Source organism: Epinephelus moara, chromosome 12 (genome assembly GCF_006386435.1).
Source record: "Epinephelus moara isolate mb chromosome 12, YSFRI_EMoa_1.0, whole genome shotgun sequence".
Classification (NCBI taxonomy): domain Eukaryota; kingdom Metazoa; phylum Chordata; class Actinopteri; order Perciformes; family Serranidae; genus Epinephelus; species Epinephelus moara.
Window position 1 is genome coordinate 6,817,847 of NC_065517.1, and position 18,164 is coordinate 6,836,010.

Sequence of the window (18,164 nt, forward strand, 5' to 3'; positions counted from 1 at the left end):
CTAATCATTTGGAATGCAATACATTTTCCATCACCCCATGTATGAAAAAACATTAAAGAATGTAAATTTGATGCATTTAATTTATGTATTCAGCATACAATATCATAAATCTCTATTTTTGTGTGATTTGGGGCATGAAGGGGTTAATATCTGAAAATGCCCAAGGGATATCACCGAGCACATTTTGAAGAGGTACCCCCAAGCTACAAGAAACAGCAAAGAAAAAAATTGCACCCAACAAAACAAGGTTCAACCCCATGGCTCCCGGACTATTAAGACTGGTCTTAACAAAGACCGTCTTAGGAGTTACGACCAGGCTTATAATACATTCAGAGAGTAAACAAACCGTGATGTTGTACTCCAATATCGTCACGTTTTGAATGTCTCCTGGCCAATCAAATTGTTTCAAATTGCTTGGCCGTAAGTAACTGTTGTATAAATAAATAAATATATATATATATATATATATATATATATATATATATATATATTGTATTTTTATTTTATTTTTTTCACCCAGAAACAGGTTTCCAGGTATTCTGAAGTGATTAATGCCATGAGTCAAAGAGCTTTTAGTCACAGGTGCAGATTTTGCAAAGACTGGGCATCTTGCAGACCCACTATTTGCAAGACTGTTAGCTTCAAAAAGGTAAAAAATGTGGAGAGAAATTGTCACAGCCCTTGAAAATCCCCAGTGAGTGTCATAGAGCTAGCTAACCACTGGCCCCATCCCAAACAAGGTTAACCTACTTGCACATTAATGCTTCTTGAATGTTTACTATTAACCTACAAACAAACTGTACATTTCAGCTGAAGATTTCTAGCTTTACTCATTTAAGTGGTTACATGATGTGATTTTTGAGGCTAGTAATCTGTAGTTGAAACATACAGTTAGCTCATAGGCTAACATTCCAGTAGCTAATGTTAGCTTGCAACTAGCCTATACGGTGGTTAGCTAGCTCGCTATAGCATACAGCATACTTACAGGGGATTTTTTGGGCTACAACAAATTCTATCCACTTTTTCTTTCCCTTCTCTATTGTAGCACAAATGCGAGGACATGCCAAAGAGGCACTCCTGTTCACTCCACAACTCCACTTTCTCCTCCTTTTCCTCATTCTAAGAGAAACGACACTGTCGCTTTAGTGGCATTAACCAGTCCATATTACTTAAGCTAGAAGCTAGCTAGCTAGCTAGAAAGAAGAAATCCTCAGCTGAAATGTACAGTTAGTTTGTGGGCTATTGCAAACATTCCAGTAGCTAACGTTAGCTTACCTAGCAGCCTTGTTTGAAATGGGGAAAGTTGTTAGCTTGCTAACTAGCTATAGTAAGTATATCCCTTGGGGATTTTAAAAAGCTGCAACAATTTCTATTTTTTTTCCTTTTTGAAGCTAACAATCTTGCAAATAGTGACTTTGCAAGATGCCCAGTTTTTGCAAAATCTGCTTCTGTGTCTTAAAGCTCTCTGACTAATGTCCTTTAGATGTGAGAGGGTGTCAGACTTCAGTCTTCTTAAAGTATTCTAGTGTATGGTAGGCATTAATCACTTATGAATTAGCATAGATTCATTTGAAAATGCATCACACTTAACATCAACAATGAAACGCTGTGATGAAGAAAGCATCATTATGTGCATCAATATACTTCACTTTAACTGGTGATACTGCATCAACTATTATCACATACTGAGTCCTTACTAGGGGCAGCACGGTGGTGTGGTGGTTAGCACTGTTGCCTCACAGCAAGAGGGTTGCTGGTTCGATCCCGAGTGTGGGAGCCCTTCTGTGTGGAGTTTGCATGTTCTCCCCGTGTCAGCATGGGTTCTCTCCGGGCACTCCGGCTTCCTCTAACTCTAACTCTAAATTGTCCGTAGGTGTGAATGTGAGCGTGAATGGTTGTTTGTCTCTATGTCAGCCCTGCGATAGTCTGGCGACCTGTCCAGGGTGTACCCTGCCTCTCGCCCGATGTCAGCTGGGATAGGCTCCAGCCCCCCCGCGACCCTTAAGAGGACTAAGCGGTTAGAAGATGAATGAATGAATGAATGAATGAATGAATGAGTCCTTACTACAGTTGATGGTTGAGGTACATACAGGTGAGTATAGATATTATAAGCCCCATCAGTCATCCTCTCATTTACAGCTAGTCACGAGCATCCATAAGACACTTGACACTTAATTCATTGTTAGTCGCATCTATTTTGTGACTGTTGATATAGTTCATCAGGGAGCATTATGTGTGTTTATGAGTGTAGTTGTAGAGCATTATAAATGCATTATAATTCACTATGAATGACCTTATAAAATAGATGTGGTCTTCATAGAGAGTGTTACCCTTTTAGGTCTCAGTGTAATTAATCAATACTGTGAGCACCATAAATTAAATTCTATTCACCTCTATTGTCTTGAGACTGAGAAAAAAACAAAGAGGACACAGTCTTAGTGCTATTACATTGAAAAAAAAAGTTTATTTGGCAACAATTTTACAATTTATGAGAGGGAAAGATGATTTGTAACCATTTTTTTCTATGATGTATCATTCTAATTTTCAATTGACTACATAGCCTACCTCTTTTCCACTTCTTTCCGCTTGGAGTACATGTGTCTGTAAATTGTACTTCTGGAATTTTACTTTTTCACTTAATTGAGGTCTGAGGATGTGGTCTTTTCACACCTTTTTTCAGTGCTTTGATCTTGATGACTCAAAACAAAGATTTCTGATCTTCAGAAAGTTCAGCTGGAGGTTTCCCCATCATGGTCTTTTGAAGACTTCCTCTATAAACTAAAACACCTCTAATCAAAATGCCTCAAAAGATGTACATGTGTATACAGCTTGCTTCTTTTGCCTCAAGCAGAGAGAAATTAATGTTTTTCTACATTGTCCATTTTCAGCTTTGATCTGCAGTCATTTATGAGATCCTTGGCTGCAATCCATGAAATTGAGAAGATAAATGCAGCTGGCTTCCTCCCAGGAGTGCATCTCGGATATATGTTGTGTGACACATGCTCCTCTGCAAGCAAGGCATTACAGAATGTGGGACCCATGCTCGCAGTCAACAGCTCTCTAGATGTGGAGTGCGACTACACTGACTACAGGCCCAGAGTCAAGATTATTTTGGGAGCTGTATACTCTGAGGTGACCATTGCTGTGGCCAGACTGCTCAATGTGTACATGGTCCCTCTAGTAAGTCACAAATACTGTCTCTTTAGCAAGTACATTCAACATGTTCTCATCACAGGTCGTCAAATACTGACATTTTCTCACGTCCGTCGGTGTGATACTGACGCCGAAGGCACCCTTTGCATCTCCTTAAGAATGACCCTTTCGCATCCGTATGTGATGCACAGCTGTCTCCTGGGTGAAACATGTCGTAATGTGTGGTTAATGTTGTGAAATGGTTATGGTTAGGTTAAGGCAACAAGGTTTACAGGGGTGTGACAAAGCGTCTACATTTGACGACCTGGTAATGAGAACAGGCTGATACATTTTACTGCCACTGTCATTCATGATCACTCATTCAGCTATCATAAGAATTTCTGGGTGATTAATGCACTGGTGTTAGCTGTGGAGGCTTTAATGTTTAAGCTGCAACATACTACAACAAATTAGGGAAAAATCTGTGGCTTCTTATAGGGAGTTGGATGATCAATTTGAGGCTACTAAAAGGCAGTTTTTAGGGGTGATAAGGGTCATACATATGGGTTAGTAGGGGCCTGCCATACCTACTGCTTAGTTGAGAAGGCCATTATCGAGCCAGGAAATTAAACTTTCTGCTAGAGGGGCTTTCTGCAAGAAAGTACTTTCACATATGGTGAAAGAGACTGGTGGCAGATGGGTCACACATAGTTGTTTCACCAGGATTTGAGTCATGATCTTTTTCTAAACCTAACCATATTGGTTCTGGTGAATAACACTACGGAAAGTGAAAGTGGAATCTAATGAACTGGTAATAAACATTGAATAGGCTGATAACAGCCTTCTGAACCTATCAGTGGGTGGAGCAGGGCCCTCTTCACCATATCTATGAGGCTTATTACCACTAATAACAGAAGCAATGAACAGATAATGTTTATCACTGAATAGCACATATAATGAAAGCAGAGGGAAATGGTCAGCCCAGCTTCATCAAAGACGCCTTCCAGAGACTCCAAAGCTGTCATATTTACATGTGTAGATTTTTTTTACAGTACAACAGCGCCATCAGTGCCTGATCTGTGCTGGCGACTTCCATCATTAGCTCCAGAAAAACGATGTTTAATTCAAAATGTTATTGATTAAGACTTGTTCTTGTGATGTATGAAAGCAGGTTGTTGATGTCCATTCCTCAATTACCATGTAACTTATTCATATTGTTTTAGTCTGTAAGGTTCCTCAGAGCAAAAGAACCAAAAGGTTGTTGTTTTTTTTAATTCATATTCATTACAGTAAATCAGAAACCGCAGCCACAGTGTATTTACTCCAAGATTCTGAAATGCATAGCATAAAGAAGTCAGCCACTTCCTCGTCACGCTGATCGAAAAACTGTCACAGTTGAGGGTTGCACATGCGAAGTATCGAACAGCCAGCCGTGACAGATCAGGTACTGATAGGCCCATGCAACACCTGAGAAGTCCTTTTCCCACAACGAATTGGCAGGATCTTTCCAATTATATAACACAAGTGTTGTTTTTTTTAAATATAGCTGCCTAGCTTGCTATAGCATTAAAATAAGACAAATTTGGAACAACTGAAAGGGATATCTTCGGCATTTTGTCAGAGGCTAGCTGTTTGCGCCAGCTTCCTGTGTTTGTGTTACAGTCAAGCATATCCTGGAACAATCTGAAGTCAGAGATTAAATTGGTATGATTTTCTTGTCTAACTCTTGGTAAGGCCCAAAACAAGCAAATTTAGGGGTTCAAGCCCAAATGGCTGAGGTCCACCTGACTAGACTTTCCTGCATTTAAATTTTTTTTGAAAAACACATTTTTGACATCTCCCAAACCATGGGTCAGATTTTTACCAATAGATCATTATTGATTCAAGTTTATCGAAAGCTCCAGTTTATTTTATCGCGTTTTGAAGATATTGACCAGTGACGTTTCAAGGGGCGTGGCTCCTTTAAGTACCTAAAGTACCTGTACCAAAATCAGCCTCTAACGAATAACACAAGTCAGACAATAAATCAGAAATAATTTGTCCAGTCATTACAAAACTCCCAGAATATGTTTTTATGAAAATGTTAGACCATGTGTGTAAAACTATTTTGAAATTGCTCACTAGGTGGTGCCAACATGGCATTTTAAAATTTTTGTAAAAACATCTTTCATATCTCAGCCTAAACTGTGGGTCTGAATCCTATCAAATTTTCTCTGGATCATTACTGGACCACGCTTATCAGAAGTTGCATAAAGCCTATTGATATCATATTTAGTTTTCCCAGATATTTACCAATAAACTTTAAAAGGGACGTGGCAACTGTTGGGCCAATCATCACGAAACTGCCATGATTTCTCCACATCTGTACCAGAAACATACCCTGAAAGTATAAATGCAAAAAAATGGGCATGGCTTAATACAAATCAGACTATAAATCAAAAACTGACACAATATGTTACATAACAATGTTAAACCACATGTGTAAAACTATTTAAAATCACTCGTGGGGGCACCATCAGTTCCAAACGTGCATGGGCCGAATGCAAATTTTACCTTAAATCTGAACAGTTTGTCCAAAACTCACCAAACTATATTTTTAACCCTATGGGCCCGAATGACACATAGTGCGTCCAAATTCACACCTGTTCTTCTCTATGGATTTTTTTTGGAAAGTTTTTGAAATTGGTTGATAGGGGGTAATGGCGTTGCTGAAGGAAAGCACACCCCAGCGCAGGATTGGTCGTAAATGAATGAGCATCTGTCTAGTTGTCATAATACATGTTATCTTTAATGCAGATGTCAAAAACCGTCAAAACTTTTGATTATTCATGGTGGCCTGAACGCCAGAATCACTGCTTGTGATTGTATTTTTAAATTTGATTCAGAAGTTTGTAGTGGGCTATTGGTAACATTTGTACTATTTTAGTACTATGTTAGATATAGTAATATTACTAATACCACTAAGATATAAAGATGTACTCCTTAATGTTGTCATTTAAATATAAAACAAAATGTGTTGGTTGGAAATTTGGGGATTTGGGGGGATTTTTGGGTGCCATTACAAATTCTAGGAATGTGATTGACAAATGTAAACCATGCTTACAGTTTATATTTATTTTTTTATTTTGTGTGTATTTTAAATAATTTCTGTATAAATTATATCTTCTTTTCAGCTGAGCAGCACATCATCCTCACCAGAGCTGAGTGATAAGACACGCTACCCAGTTTTTATGCGCACTGTTCCTAGTGATAAGCATCAGACCAAAGCACTGGCCAAAATTATGCATTACTATCGCTGGAACTGGGTTGGGGTTGTGTATGGTGACGACGAATATGGCAGAGCAGCTTTCCAGAGCTTCCTTGGGGCTGCTGAGGAAAATAGTGTATGTTTGGCCTTCCAAGAGGTGCTGCCTCATTACCTCGATCATTCAGAAAGTAATCAACGTGTCAAGCAAGTCGCCCAGCAGATCCGCTCCTCCACTGCCCACGTGGTACTGCTGATCATTAGGGAAAAGCTGGTGGAGGCCCTCTTTAAGGAAATGATCAGTACCAACACATCAAGGATCTGGATTGCCAGTGATGCCTGGTCCAGGAGCATGTCCCTTGCCCAAATGGCTGACATCAACAAGGTTGGGGACATCTTGGGCTTTACTTTTGTTTCACACAAGAGTGAATCATTTGATAATTATCTCAAGAATCTCACAGCAACCCCAGGAGGGTATAACCTCTTCATTGAAGAATACAAGAACCTGAGATTCAACTGTACCCCAGAATGTTTTTCAAACAAGCCTCCATCCTATTGTCCCCCACCTGATCTCCTGGAAATGAAATCTGGCAATGCATGTAATTTCACGGATCCCCAAGAGCAAACTGATGACTATCTTGTAAAGGCTCTGGATACCAGTGAAGCCTTCCTTCAAAAAGTAGCTGTGCAGGCTGTAGCACATGCTCTCAAAAAGCTACTAAAGTGCAACAGTTCTTCATGCTCGGGAGAAACTGACTTCCAACCATGGAAGGTGAGTTCTGATATCATCCACAGAAGAAAACAGATTTAAATTTGTAAGTGTAGCTTCCTTATAATGTAGGAATTACAATGTTGTGTGTGTTTCTGTCCCTTAGAATTCTTGTGAATTATAGTTAGATAGTGGGAAATTGTATACTACGGTTACCAACCACTGCAAAAGGACCATTTTAATTGGCATTCTCCCCTTTGCTTTGCAGCTTCTTCAAGAACTGAAGAATGTTAACTTTGAGTATGACAACCACAATTTCTACTTTGATGAATATGGTGATTTTGTAAATTTTTATGATTTGATCACATGGGAAAAAGATGGAGACCACAGAAGCTTTCTCAGGATTGGGAATTACAGTGTCCTTAATAAAGAAATTAAACTCGATATTAAAAATTTCACCTGGCTTTCAACAGGCAATACCACGGTAAGACATCACCATACTTACAGCATCCATTCATAGGTTTGACTGCTGCAGTAGTCAGTGTAGTCACTGTCCTTAGGCAAGGCAGTACCTGAGTCAAGAGAAGAGGGCAAGTGGTAATCAGCTCATTACGGCCCTCATGCTTTAAACTACTTGTTAGATCATAAAACACTCTGAGAACCCCTCTGTGATGGTGGAATAATCATAGCTCTCCAAAACAGACAATCCCTCAGTCATACCAGTGTTACAGAGTGCAACACCTTGAGGCCTTTGAGAGGAGACTGTGCTTAAAGTGATAGTTCAGATTTTTGGACATGAAGTTGTGTGAAACGCTGACCATCTGTAGCTCTGATGTGACGGTGTCACTACTCTCAACGAGCCTCCTGCTCTGAGAAATCGCCCGTAGCTTACCGGAGAAAAAGTAGTTATGAAGATATACGGGGGACACGTAACCAAAAGGTTTTAAGCTACAAAAAAGTATGCATGTGTTTTGTTAGACTATTTCAATAATTTTAAAACATCCCCGCATTACGTCAGACCTTGCTATCAATTGGGACTATTTTCTGGCCAGTATCACTCCGCCGTGCAGGGCCGCAAGACAGCACGCGAACAGAAATCAATAAGACAGTTCATCACCACGCCGTGCAGGTGCGCAGGATAGCAACGGCTAACGAAAACTTCATCGGCTGTTTCCAACAGAGAACCAGTAGGCTATTATTAGTGAGGAAAAAGATGTACTAGCCCTATATATACCTACTACTACAGCGCAAACACCGGCTCAGGCTCACGACACACCCTCGTCAGCTGCTGTAGGTAAACAGAGGAATACCAAAATGGTGCGAACTTGTGATTTCCCCAGCTGTGGGAATAAAAACATCGCCGGCTCCCAATTCCATCGGTTTCCTGTTACAGATGTAACCCGTAGGCAACTTTGGCTTGTGTCAATTGGGATGAACCTCGCTACCAAGCCGGCGAGGGTGAAGCAACTGCGCGTATGTCAAGCTCACTTCAGCTGCCCACAGATCCCGACGGACAGAGAAAACGCAATTTCCGCACTGCTGTGCCCAAAGAAAGATATATTACTTAATACCAGTCTATATAACAACGTCTGTAACTGAAAAACAAAATGTTTGATTGAACTAATAGCCTGTTGTGTTGTGGAGAGTACATTATACGCGACCTCGTTTTACTGTCGGCATTTAGTTTATTATATTAGGCGAACTGCTAAATCCATGACATGAGTAATCAGTCACATAGAAATGTGAATTCATATGTGATTACGACCAGTCTCTGCTTTGTTCTGGTGGTGGGTTAGCCAAAGTTGCCTACGGGTTACATCTGTAACAGGAAACCGATGTAACTGGGAGCCGGCGATGTTTTTATTCCCTCAGCTGTTCGCACCATTTTGGTATTCCTCTGTTTACCTACAGCAGCTGACGAGGGTGTGTCGTGAGGAAAAAGATGTTATGTGTAGTGTTGAATGTGTACTGAGCCTTTAGGAAATCATTTGGGGACCATGAACATCCTTAGCAATATAGGAATCTAGCTTGCAGATATCTTTCGCTGGACAAAAAACATTGTCATATGATTAAACAATAATTCTTTGTATTCTGCATTCTTCTCTGTAACCATGGCTCACATGAGAATTTGAGAGAGTGCCAGTGGCTAAAGGTGCGGACACACCAAACTGACATCAAAGAACTAGCGGCGACGAAAGCCAGCTGTTGCATCTATGTCGCCTGTGTCAGTTGCATTTGAACACACTACACGGACTACATCCGACGGCCAAGTAGCACGTGGGTTCTGCATCTGCGTGAGAGAGAGTGGAGTGAGAGAGTGGTACATCCTGTCAGCCGAGGGGTTTCCTAACTGTGCAGCCGAGCATCGCAGCACCTCCACGGACTATTACATCCAGACGGTCCCAGTGTTTCCTCCGCAGGCTCCACTTCATTCAGCTGCCCGACAGACCCACTGCTTCTTCCCACTTTAACCTGAATAACAAACCAGGGCTCAGGGCTCCGGTTGGATCCAAACAGAGAGCCGGGGCTAGCTCAGAGACTAGCGGAGGCTAACTGGCTGTGATTCCCTCCGGTCATGCTGCGGCTAACACTCCACTAGCCGCTCCCAGCTAGCCCCAGCCCTCTGTTTGAATCCAAACGGAAAGCCGGGGCTAGCTGGGAGGCTAGCAGAGTCTAACTGGCTGTGCTTCCCTCCAGTCATGCTGCGGCTAACGCTCCGCTAGCCGCTCCCAGCTAGCTCCGGTTTGTTATTCAGGTTAAAGTGGCAAAAAGCAGCGGGTCTGTGGGCAGCTGAGTGAAGTGGAGCCTGAGGAGGAAGCCTCGGTTTCACAACAGGAAGATTCACTCGCTACAGGAGCGAGGAAATAAAACCTGAACAGCTAATCAGAGTGATCTCTCTCACTGACGAGCTCCACCGCCGATTCAACATGCTCAATCGGCTGAAAAGCCGCCGACGCCGACCCCGAAGTGCAGACAGTGCAAAAACTAGCCCGACTTTGGTCGACGGCCGACCGTCGGCTTGGTGTGTTAGGGCCTTAAGACACAGGGAAGCTGTAGCTGTTGAATGCAAACAATATGGTCTCTATAGCCCCTTTATACTGGCTTTTCACGGCAGGAATTTTACACCATTATGCCGCCTCTCTGTTCTGTATGAAAGGTAAAATCACGGAATAAGGGGACAGAGTTGTCTCGCCTTTAGGGCAGCACTGGGGGCAGTAACAGATGTCTGTATGAACAGGGCAGCTGACAGGACGGATCATGGGTGGCACAGGTGTGATGTTTTTACAATGTGTTATGCCTGCAACCCTCATGGGAGATTTTAAAAGTAGCTGTTAGCAGTTAGCAGCTAACTCAAATAAGAACAGCTGCCAACGCATATGTTCTATGTCATGCCTGTCACTGTCACAGGCCTGCCTCTTTTCCTTCCGTGATGCCAGCTTGCTGTATAAAATTATACACTGGAGCAGCATGATGCTGCCGTTGTTTGGCTCTGTGTAAAACTGCAAAGGTAGCATAAAGAAGGGACTTCGTAGCAGCACTATAGCGCAACCTCTGACAAGAAAGGGCTCATTTTCCAGTAACAGATACTCTTATATTTTTTTACAATGGTGAGGCCAGAGACAGACGTTAATTGGGATGGTTATGACACCCGGAATTCCTCAAATCAGAAACAAGTTAAAGTAACTGCACTCACTGTGCACATGCTCAGTTTGATTGTCTTCTTGCTTTCAAAAAAGGAACCACATTTTAAACTCCTGGAGGAAGTTTCATAGAAAAGTGCTTTTTTGAGGTAGAAATTTAACTTTTCTATCACATGTGTTTTTTGGATACTGTCCAAAGATCAAATGCCTGGAATCACTGTTTTGTGAGCTCAGATTAGAAATGGCTAACATGTCAAACTAAAACATAGCTGGTGATACTGAGGCCATTGTAATGCCTTGCTACAACCGTCCCTGAGCCAATTTCATTTATATTTTAAAATTCTGAAGGTCTCAATACACTAAATGCTAAGTCAATGATAATCAACTGCATGCTAATAGTGAGTGAAAAAGCAGGTCTAAAGCTCAGAAAATTTAAATTTTAAGGACAAACCCCCCCCCAATACAGGTAGAGACAGGAAATTCAGGACTCATCTGATGAAGATGAATTCTGCATTACACATTCTGCCTAGAATGGATGAGTTTCAGGTTGTCCTCAAACTCATCCATTCTAATGTCATGCTGAAACTTATTGGAGTATACTGTTTTTGTTCTACCCATAAATGATATCCTTGCATTATAATTTTACAGCTTCCAATCTGTTTTTTTATCATGTGGCCTAAAGATAAAATGTTATTGTTGTTTAAAAACAAAAAAGAATGAATAGTCACAATCTTTTTCATTTGAGTATTTGATTGATTAATATTTTTTTATTTATTGGGAAAATTCTACAACTGTCCCTGGTCTCCCCTATAAACCTCAGTGTGTTTCAGCTTTTTAGAAAGACAATCTTTAGTGGAAGAAAGAATTACTTAAAAATGTACAGGCCATCTCTCCTCAGACTGATCACTCTTGTTCTGTCTTGCTTTCTCAGATCCCTCAGTGTAGATGCTCAGCGCCCTGCGCCCCTGGCTGGGTAAAGAAGATCTTGAATGTATCCTGCTGTTACAACTGCACCCTGTGTGCAGAAGGGACCTATTCAGATGACTATGGTATGCCTGAATGACTAACTGACTTCAATGTTAAAGTTTAGCTTCAAGTATCCTCATAGAATGGGGACCTATTCAGATGCCTATGGTATGCTTGACTGACCAATTGATTTTAATGTTACAGTTTACCTTCAAAATCAAAGTATCCTCATAGAATGGTTTGTAGGATATCCTACGAATAAGTGTGAGTGCATCATTTTACGTAGGAAAATGTACAAATAGCCTATCAAAATATAAACCAACTTGAGACAACAGGTCTCTGAAATTTTGGCTGTGCCTGTACGCTTGGCATACATTTGAATAATGCTGTCTATATGAGGTCTGTTTTCAAATAAAAAGAGAGTGCTGATGTCTGCCAGACGGCTGCCGGGGCTGACCACAGCCACTCTAGACAATTCTTGTAATAATTCCATCTTACATGGTGCAGCATGTTTTCAGAAGCACCCAAAAAGCAAAGAAAAATATGGCCCTCATCTGTTTTTGACAGAGCCATGGTGGGTTGCAAAAGCAGATCCAGTTTTCCTGCTCATTGTTTATAGCTGGACTTTTAACTCTGCCTGTAGGCTACAGCATAACAAAGTAGGAAATAATAATTGTCAGAAGATCCCCAGCTCTTCCACTCTGCATGTTGAAGTATCCTTGGGCATGACACTGAGCCCCGTGTGAGTGCATGTGAACTGGTTCACTGAGTAGCAAGTGGCACCTTATGGTAGCCTCAGCCACCAGTGTATGAATGTGTATGTGTGAATGGGTGAATGTCATGTAGTGTAAAAGTGCTCTGAGTGGTCACACGACTAGAAAGGCCCAATACAAGTGCAAGTCCATTTACCATAAAAAAAGACATAATTTATTTACATAGCGACCTACTAGAGTAGAGGCACAAATATTAAGAAAAAAAATAACCAAATCAAGTCTGCGAGTCTGCAAAACTGGGCAGGCAAAACGCTCCACTTCTTAAATATTACCAGATGTGGTAGATGGAACAAAACTGGGTTGCAGCGATGGTGGCCGGAATGTGGTACAGCTATGGCTGGTGGAATTGTTACCTTGCAGTCAAGATAGTGGTGAAGATAACAAAAGCAATTGACTTACTCACTGTGTATTGACCAAACCATTTTATGGATGGCAGTTTTTGAACCATGACGAAGACCAAAATGTGGCTTGCAACAGTAAGGCTTGTTGTTTTTAGCTGATTTCCAGAAAACTACCAACCATTAAGAAGAGCCCGGAGTGATGGTACAAACAGTTAACCGGCCATAATTGTGAATCAACGTAACCACAATGGAGCTTTGACCATACAGTCATAAATGCATACACAAACATAAGGCTACTTGGTCCAGTAGTTTGCGAGATTAGCTGTGGACAGATAGATACATACACTCATACACGCAATGGCCTTATTTTGGCTAATATGTTCATCACCATTTTCTCTAACAGATCTCCATATCTGCAAAAAGTGTCCAAATGGAACCTGGTCTCTCAAGGGTTGGACTCAGTGCAAGCCAAGATCGGAGTCCTACATGCGATGGAGTGATCCTCATCCCATCGCCATGATGGCTGCTGCAGGCTTTGGCATCTTGCTCTTGATAGTGATCTTCATTATCTTTTTGGTGTACAAAAAGTCCTCACCCATGAAAAGAGCGGAGGTGAGATTGTCCTGTGTGATGATGGCTGGTCTGTCAGTGAGCTTCGCAAGTGTGATATGTTTCATGGGCAAGCCCAGTGTACATCTCTGCCGGGCCCGCCAGGTAATGTATGCCATGGGCTTCACCCTGTGTGTCTCCTGCATCATAGTCAAGGCCTTTCGTACCATTCTGGCTTTCCTTCCGTTTGGTCAGCTGACGAACCAAGGACTACACAAACTTTACCGACCACCTGTAATTGTCATCGTCATAACCTCTCTCCAGGGGATCATCTGTCTTCTCTGGCTGATCTTTGATTCTCCTGATATTGATGACACACCTCCATCCCCACAAAGCATGAAGAAACTAATGCAGTGTAGTGAAGGTGCCACATACATAGGTTTTGGCATTATGTTGAGCTACATAGCTCTCCTAGCATTTGTTGGCTTCCTGCTGGCCGTCAAAGGCAGGAAGGTTCCTCAGGAGTTTAGCGAAACAGGCTACATCATTTTTAGCATGCTGATGTACTTGTTTGTATGGGTATGTTTTGTCCCAGTCTATATCACCAACAGTGAACAAGGCACTTCTGTGCAGGCTTCAGCCATTCTAGTGTCTAGCTATGGCATCATCTTCTGCCATTTCTTACCCAAGTGCCACGAAGCACTTTGGGGGTCAAACACAGATACACTGGAGAAGATTCTGAGGAGATGGCAAGTCTTCTCCAGCCCAAATGTCGATTTGGAGACAGATACAGATATCTCTGGAAACACTACACACCCAAAAAAGAATGAGAGGTTTTCCATAGCAAGTACAACAACTATACTAGGCGAGGACAGCCCCGTTTCGGTGCCGGTTGACATGCCTATGTCCAAACCTATCCATGCCTACCATCTGCCTGATAGGTTAGGAACAAAACTAACACAGAGACGTAGGAGTGTGTCCTGCTAAAACTGGTTCCAGGAAAATCTGATATGTACTGCACTGATATTTTTTTTTATACCTTTTCCCTTTTTTAGAGCCAATGTTTTTTTTAAGATTGTTTATACTGTAAATCCATGTAAAGTTGAAATTTGTTTTCTGCTGAAAACTGTTGTATTCTTTATTGTACAGAGAACCAAATATGACTCATTTATATTGTATACAACTACAAGATATATTAAAGTCAAACATAAAGCTTGTGCACCATTTTTCCTTCATTACAACCCATAAGTCAGCTGTTTAACAGATCAACAATGTAATTACTGTAGGTGAGCTGGATAACTTGTTGCTTCCTAGCTGGCTACAAACATGGAGAAAAAAAACAACATCTGCAGAACATCATAATGTCCACACAACATAAAACTCTTACGTCATTAAACATTTAAGTATCGTGAACCCAATTTTCATTCCAACTAACATTTAACATCTGTTCAACGTAAGAGTCCAAAGTCTATTTGACATCACATCGACGTCTAGTGCCAACTGGGTTAACATGGTCTTCTTTGTGGCAAGGTGATGTGAATTTGCTAAGAATCTCAAAAGCGTGCACTCTTTGTGGCTAGGCCACATAGAATGATATAAGCCGAGTGGATGTTCAGATCTAAAACAACCATGTGTTAAAACAATGCACATTGGTTGGGGAGTATTACTTAACGTACTGGTGAGACAAATACATGCAGGAAGTCCAGTTAGAGTAACAGATTAATGCATTTAAAGGATTTTAGAGGCCCTTTGGTACGCTGTTTTAACCAGTGCTGTAGTGGTAGTTGATGAGGTGGGTGTACCACCAGGTAGATGGGTAGGTTTGCATTTAATTTGCATTTCAGATATCTACAGTTCAGTTGTTAGTATTCATAATTTTAATTTCAGATATCCAGAATGAAAAACCATTCCATAATGTAATTTTGAACATCCAAAATACATTTTAACAAGTAAACATGTCATTATCCATATCCAAAATTGGCATTACGACTATAAATTGTAGATTTCCAAAAATGTATTGTGGATATCTGCTAAAATAACATTATGGATATCTGGAAAGGTTTTCACTTTGGATATCTGAAATTACATTTATGACTAGTAACAATATGGGAAGCCATTTTAACATTTGATTTGTAGCAGTGACAGGAATTGTACATATTACCAGTTGCTTTTTGACTAGTTAGAATTCCAAGCCAACATATCCATAATGTAATTTTGACTAGTAAGAATTGAACTTTAGATATTTAGATTTCCATTTATGTTATCTGTAATGTAAGAACAATTGAAGATATTTATAATGAACATTGCCACTAATAACAATTCAATTGTTGGTAACAGTGTATATTTCCACGACAGCGAATTTAATTGTTGAAATAAAGAATTCACATTTTGACTAGTGAATATTGAGTTGTAGCATTTATTTGCAACTCATCAAAATTTCAAAATGGATATGTTAACATGTAATTATAACCCGTCAAAATTAAATTATAGGTATCTGAGACTAATAACGCATGGGCCTATACTCAAAAAACCCTGCTCCACATTGCTGCTAGGGGTCAGAAACCCTACAGCCAATCTTTAACAGACACCAAAGACTGCACAACAGTTTGTAATTCAAAGACACCCGTTCATGTCGCAAAGTAATTCCACCAGGAATGTGGGCTTGCATGTATGTGACTAGCCAACTCAACATTTTGGCAGCATTGACTCATAAAAGTAGGAAGGGTGTCATCTAAATTACAAAACTAGAATTACTTCCTTGTGGTTGTATGCCTCCACCAACCAGTCAAGTTTCAATTTACAGTCACATCTGTCCAGACTCATAAATAGAAAAGGAAGGAAGGAATTAAATAAAATGTTTTAAGTGTAATTTTGGTGAAATGGAAATCATCACTGTATTGCCATGTATGATTCCAATGAATGATTTCCAGTCAGAAACATGCTGTCTTCACTAAAGGATATTTTTACACAGAAGACTGAGAGAGAGCATCATCACATGGTGACTTGACTAATCTGAAAAGCCGTTTGGTTGCCTTTGGGTATGAAATGTGCTACATTAATACATTTGATCTTGCCTTGCCTTGAGATGACAGAGGATGCCATGTGCTGTACAGATTGCAAAGCACCTTGAGGCAATTTTTTGATTTGTGAAACAGGGATACTCATGAATAAAACTGATGTGAATTGACTTTGTCGAGCTTTGTTGTTGTTGTTCTTGTTCTGCTGTATGTCTGTTAGTGTGTAAGTTCATTGAGGGAAACACTAAAAAATACCCTTCAATGTGTTCACAAACAAAATTTTAATTTGTATGATCTGAACTATAGAGTGTGAACTTGCACAACACTTTAATTTAACCAAAAAGCTGAATGAAGATAAAGCTGAACTTAACCAAAATATCATTCTATTATTACCATAACATTATTAATATAATTATAAAATATAACAATGAAAAGTCAATCCCTGCAGGGGTGCCTTCTGTACATTGTGCTGACCATACTATAGATTCATACAAAGATGCTGATGCCTCTACACAACAATAAATAGCTCCTGATATCCCTGACGTGACTTCTGTCCTCAGGGGGGAAGTCAGCTTCAGAGTTTTATAGCGCTGTTGTTGTGCGAGCCTGAGAGAAATAGCTGGAACAGCATAGCCACCTGAGACTGTTACACAACTGTCAGTCAGTAGGCACTACTGATCTCTTCAGAGGTATTAAGGCGGCTTGTCCTGCCAACACACAGACACACTGCCCATGCTCGACCGCAACTGGTGGCATGTCCTCACTGTTAAGACTACATGAGAAAACACAGCATTTTCTCTCTAATTACAGCCCCTATTGTCCAACATCCAAATCTGATCTTTTCAAAAACAGTGACGTGTGATTGTCAGCCTTCGCAGAAATGGTTGAAGACTTCCCTGTAGATATTGCAACATCCACCCCTCCACCTGACTTAATCTTTGCAAGGCGCTGGAAACATAGATGAGTCCAAAGTGGTAGAAAAGATTCCCACACACTTACATCTATGCAGTATTTCACTTTACTCCGAGCCTTATTGCCTGAAACTATTGGTTATAGTTAACAGCTCTCTCCAATCCAGCATTTTTCCAAAAGCTTTGAACACTGCAGTAATAAAGCCTCTTTAAAAAACAGTCTTTATGCTAATGTATTAAATAACTATCGACATATGTAAAAAGCTACCATTTTTAGCTGAGGTTATTAAAAATGTTGGTCACCATCAACCTGTAATTGTTTAACATTGCTATGATAAGTTAAAATCAGGATTTAGGCCCCATCATGGCACCGAGACTGCCCTCATAAAGGTACTTAAAGGTCACAAAGGTCTTAGAGATTGTATCTTAGTGCCACTTTCGACACTATGGACAACATATCCTCATACAATGCTTCGTATAATATCCTATGAAAATCCACACACAAAAGTTGGTATGTTGTCTTTCGAATTAGCAGCCCATTAATGATGTTACGTCTTTAATAATATCTCAAGACAGATTCTGCAATCTACATTGTAGAATCTGTCGGCAGCCCTGTGTGAAAGACGACTAGAGAGGGGGGGAGGACGGGGCTTTGAGTCTGAACGATGCTGCACTTTAGCCAATCACAATGGAGGGGGCGCGGCTGAGACGTGCAGGTGTCCCCAGAAAATATGTACCTACAGAAACAGCAAGCTCCGCGTCCATGGCGACCGCTCCACCATAAACGCCGTCTCGTCAACGTGGAATTTTTTTTTTTTCCAGCAGATGTCTGAGTTACAACATGATTGAGCTAACTGGAGTAGTTTCATGTCGTATCCAAC

General features: G+C 40.7%; 1 protein-coding gene across 1 annotated transcript in view; it reads left to right on the forward strand.

Moving 5' to 3' along the window:
* Window positions 1-14,342, forward strand: part of LOC126399168 (G-protein coupled receptor family C group 6 member A) — a 24,568-nt gene extending 10,226 nt beyond the window's left edge. Inside the window, 6 exon segments of the mRNA XM_050058997.1 lie at window positions 2,889-3,180; window positions 6,306-6,906; window positions 6,997-7,148; window positions 7,354-7,569; window positions 11,658-11,775; window positions 13,210-14,342. Of these exon segments, the coding sequence (XP_049914954.1) occupies window positions 2,889-3,180; window positions 6,306-6,906; window positions 6,997-7,148; window positions 7,354-7,569; window positions 11,658-11,775; window positions 13,210-14,342 (2,512 nt within the window).
* The last annotated feature ends 3,822 nt before the right edge of the window (window positions 14,343-18,164 follow it).